The 3,957-nt window shown below is 36.8% G+C and overlaps 1 protein-coding gene across 1 annotated transcript; it reads left to right on the top strand.

The window, feature by feature from the left end:
* The first annotated feature begins 1,621 nt into the window (after window positions 1-1,621).
* Window positions 1,622-3,528, top strand: LOC133327532 (dnaJ homolog subfamily C member 11). Its single transcript, XM_061536050.1, has 4 exons — window positions 1,622-1,739; window positions 1,841-2,832; window positions 2,901-3,327; window positions 3,391-3,528. Exons 1-4 carry the CDS (start codon window positions 1,668-1,670, stop codon window positions 3,517-3,519), a joined length of 1,620 nt encoding a protein of 539 aa, XP_061392034.1. The 5' UTR covers window positions 1,622-1,667; the 3' UTR covers window positions 3,520-3,528.
* Window positions 3,529-3,957: the final 429 nt, after the last annotated feature.

Raw genomic sequence — 3,957 nt, forward strand, 5'->3', positions numbered from 1 at the left:
TTTTATAAAAAATCAGATCAATGAGCAATACACAGATTTTACCATATCAGAACTAATGTATTTGTCTAAAGTAAAAGTAATATCAAATGAATTTTGTTTGCATTTTATCATTAGATATCCCATTCCAATACGAACATGTCAGAAAATTTCTTTATTCCCAGTTTCCCACTTCAATAAAATTATTCAATTCGCTGACACCAACACTGTGGTAGACTGTGAAGGAAAGACTTATTCAGCAACAGATTGCAAGCACGCAATATCTTCAACCTATTGTCAACTGATGCCAGAGTCAACCTGCGCTCAACAACTCATATCGGGTAAATCAGCACACTGTAATACGCAAAGCAATAATCTTGAAAAAGTGGCAGAAATCGATGATGGAATTGTCATTGTGAATGACGCTATTGCAGAAGTGAAAGAAGCAACCGAAAATGTAAGAAACATAAACGGCACATTCCTAATAACTTTTGAAAAAAATGTGACTGTCAATGGTACGCTGTTCGTAAATAAAAACAACATTGATATGCGGAAACCAGGAACACCATCATTTCCCTCAATTATTATAAACAACCACAGCGAAATTTTAAGTTTATCATCTGTCCATGAGATGAACTTGCAAAACTTACAATATATTGGCGAACTTGAAAGAGATGCAAAAGTGCGGCCAATATTAGTTGGTTGTGTTGTTTTTATGAGTATCGAATTACTCTATTCCATATTGTGCCTCATTAAGCGTAGGGTGAAGAAGAGAGAACAGCGAGATTTTAAATCTGCCGTAGCAATGGCTATAAAGAAGACCGAGGACGGCCTTCACTTAAGTGAGGGGGTAGTTAGCACATCCCTGCCAAACTAACAGGCAACAATGTTGCCTTTGTGAGCTTTGCTTGGTTGACTGTTGTGTGCTTAGCATGGAGTCGTGTTACGTCTGGTGGCGTGATCATGGGAAGTGTAGTGTCAGCGTATTGTCAGCAATTTTGATTTGTTTAGTTTAAGTAGAATAAGTTTTTGATTTGAATAAAGAAGTTAGTTCATTTTAACTCACCAAAAGGCACACAAGTCTTTTTATTAACTTATATTTGGTCTGTTCCCGTACTGCAAGAATCTACTTATCTGTTATCTTCGATAACATAAAGGAAAATTTGTTATCGTAGTAAAAAGTAGTAGATTTTTGCACTACGGGAACGGACCAATTTATAGGTAAACAAACATGTACGTTTTATACACATGCTATTATTTTTATAAAAAAATATACTTTTTTATTTTTGTCATCTATTTTATCTGGTCGTCTTAGTTAAACCCCTAATGAAAATCATATTAAATGAACATGCTTTTAAAGAAGTTTTCTCATGTTTTTCTATCGAGTAATGAAGTTTCTTGTCTTTTTTAAACGCATTTTCCCCATTACCATCAAATAAAATTGGCATATTACCCAACCGCGTAATTAAACATCTTCGATTATTTGCCGCTACATTGACACATTCACACATAAATAAACAATCGATAACATAAATGACAATTTGACAGCAAGCAATAATCGCCAAATTGACACCTCTATTGTGTGAGGTTATAAAACTCCTCTAAATGAATGAATGAAACATTTAACATTTATTTTTAATTTGCAAAATTAAAAAGTTTGATAGTGTACAAAGAGTAAGTAGGCGCCAACAATGTCCGATGAAATAGATACCGACAATGAATTGGAGGAGAATTACTATAGCTATTTAAATGTTCCCAAAGAGGTGAGTACAAGTGAATTTCAATAACATTTGATATGGTTTCATCATCTGTGAACGACGATGCGTGTTTTATTTTTGTTTCTGTTTTTCGTTGCGGTTTGTAGGCCTCCGCTGAACAAATCAACAATGCCTATCGGAAATTGTCACGTTTGTATCATCCGGACAAACACACCGAACCGGAAAATAAACAAAAAGCCGAGCTGATGTTTAATCGTACCAAAAAGGCCTATGAAGTTCTATCCGATCCACATAAGCGGGCGATCTACGATTCGGTGGGTGACAAGGGACTACGCACAGATGGTTGGGAGTTGGTACAGCGACAGAAGACACCGGCCGAAATACGTGAAGAATATGAACGGCTAGCGGAGGCAGCTGAGGCCCGTAAGCTGTTGCAGAACACAAATCCTCGTGGCAATGTTACCATTAATGTTAATGCCACGGAAATATTTTCACCCTATGATGAAAGTGATTTTCCCCACATTGAAGTGTCTTCCATGAGCATAGCTCAGTCGATAGAAGCACCACTGACGCGAAGAGACACATTGACATTGAGCGGTAATCTGGTGTCGTCGAATGGAAATGGTTCCGGCGGTTTTGTGGTATGTGGTCGGCGGCTTTTGAATAAAGGCTGGTTGGAATTGGATGTGGGAGCAGGTAATGGTTTACTGTTGGGAGTTAAAGGCGGTCGCACTTTATCCTCGCTGGTAACATTAAATGCTGGTGCATCCACCAATTTTCGGGATAATGGTGTAGTACCGGGCCTCTTCACGACATTGGGTGTGCAATTGGACAAACATACATTGGGCTCATTGACTTTAAATGCCGGCGGACAAGCTTCGATGACAACACAAATTGATCGCAATACCGAACGTTATGCGTGGTCAACATCGTTTGTAATTGGATCACCGCATATCTACTTCAGCATTGCCTATACCCACAAAATGATTGAAAATGAACTGAAACTAAAGGCAGTGGCTAAAGTGGGTACCTTTGGTTTTATGGCGGAGTATGGGGCTGAGAAGAAAATATCCAAATACAGTTCAGTGTTGGCGGCTGTGTCGATTGGTGTGCCCACCGGTGTAATACTGAAGTTCAAGTAAGTACCAACATATATGACCATAAATGTGATTTTTATTAATTAACCGCTTTCGAATGTATTTACAGAGTCATTAGGTCCCAACAAACCTATGTATTTCCCATACATTTAAGTGAAGAAATTGTACCGGCGGCTGTATTCTATGCCACGGTTACACCAATTATTGTTTGGTTTTTCGTCAAAAAGTCCATCATTGAGCCAATGCAAGCCGAACGCAAGAACATCGAAATTGAAAAGACCAAACGTACGAATGAGCAACGCATGAATTTGAAGCGGCAAGAGGCCATGGCGGCATTGGACTTAATGCAACACACCTATGAGCGTATTGTACAGGAGGAAACCGAACGTAATGGTTTGATAATTGTCAAAGCCACCTATGGCCAGACAGAGGACGATAATCAAAATGATTTCATTAAGGAGTCATCGATAGATGTTACAGTTCCTGTTCAGTGTTTGGTGAAAGATGGTGTTCTAGAATTGTACAATTCATCAAAGGTAATTTGTAAATGTAATATATAGTTTTGGAACTTTAATAATCGTGGATTTCCTTGTTTACAGAGCGACCTGCCCGGTTTCTATGATCCCTGCATTGGCGAATCGAAATTCTTACGCATTGATTACATGCACAATAATGTCAATAAATCAATTGTTCTTAAAGATATTGAAGCTGTTAGACTGCCACGATAACCGAAATTCTATTTTTAATTTCCCATCAATTGTTGTTGTTAATTTTTAGTTTAACGTCGTCGTTATATCCGATTAATTTTGTTTACTATAAAAAATTTCCTTTTTTAGAATTTCAAGTCAAGTTCATTTAGAGCAGTATGGAAGATTATTTTAATACGGCTAGGTTTTGTGCGGTTAGTGTATTTTTAAAATGATAGTTTTCTTTTTTGTAATACAAAAAACATATATGACGCTGAGTAAAATAATAATGCATTAAATAAACATATGCTTTTTTGTTGAGAAAAAAGTGCATAATAAAAACTGAATTATAAGTTTTGTTTTGTTATATTTTACGTATAAAGTATGGGGACAATGGGTGTAATCCTAAACTTTATAATAGGGACATCGAAAGAGATCTCAATATATTTTTTGCAGATTCCGGAATATAACAAAATATAT

This window comes from Musca vetustissima, unplaced genomic scaffold, assembly GCF_032173495.1.
Source record: "Musca vetustissima isolate MV318-11 ecotype Yass unplaced genomic scaffold, APGP_CSIRO_Mvet_v1 utg15269, whole genome shotgun sequence".
NCBI classification, from domain to species: Eukaryota; Metazoa; Arthropoda; class Insecta; order Diptera; family Muscidae; genus Musca; species Musca vetustissima.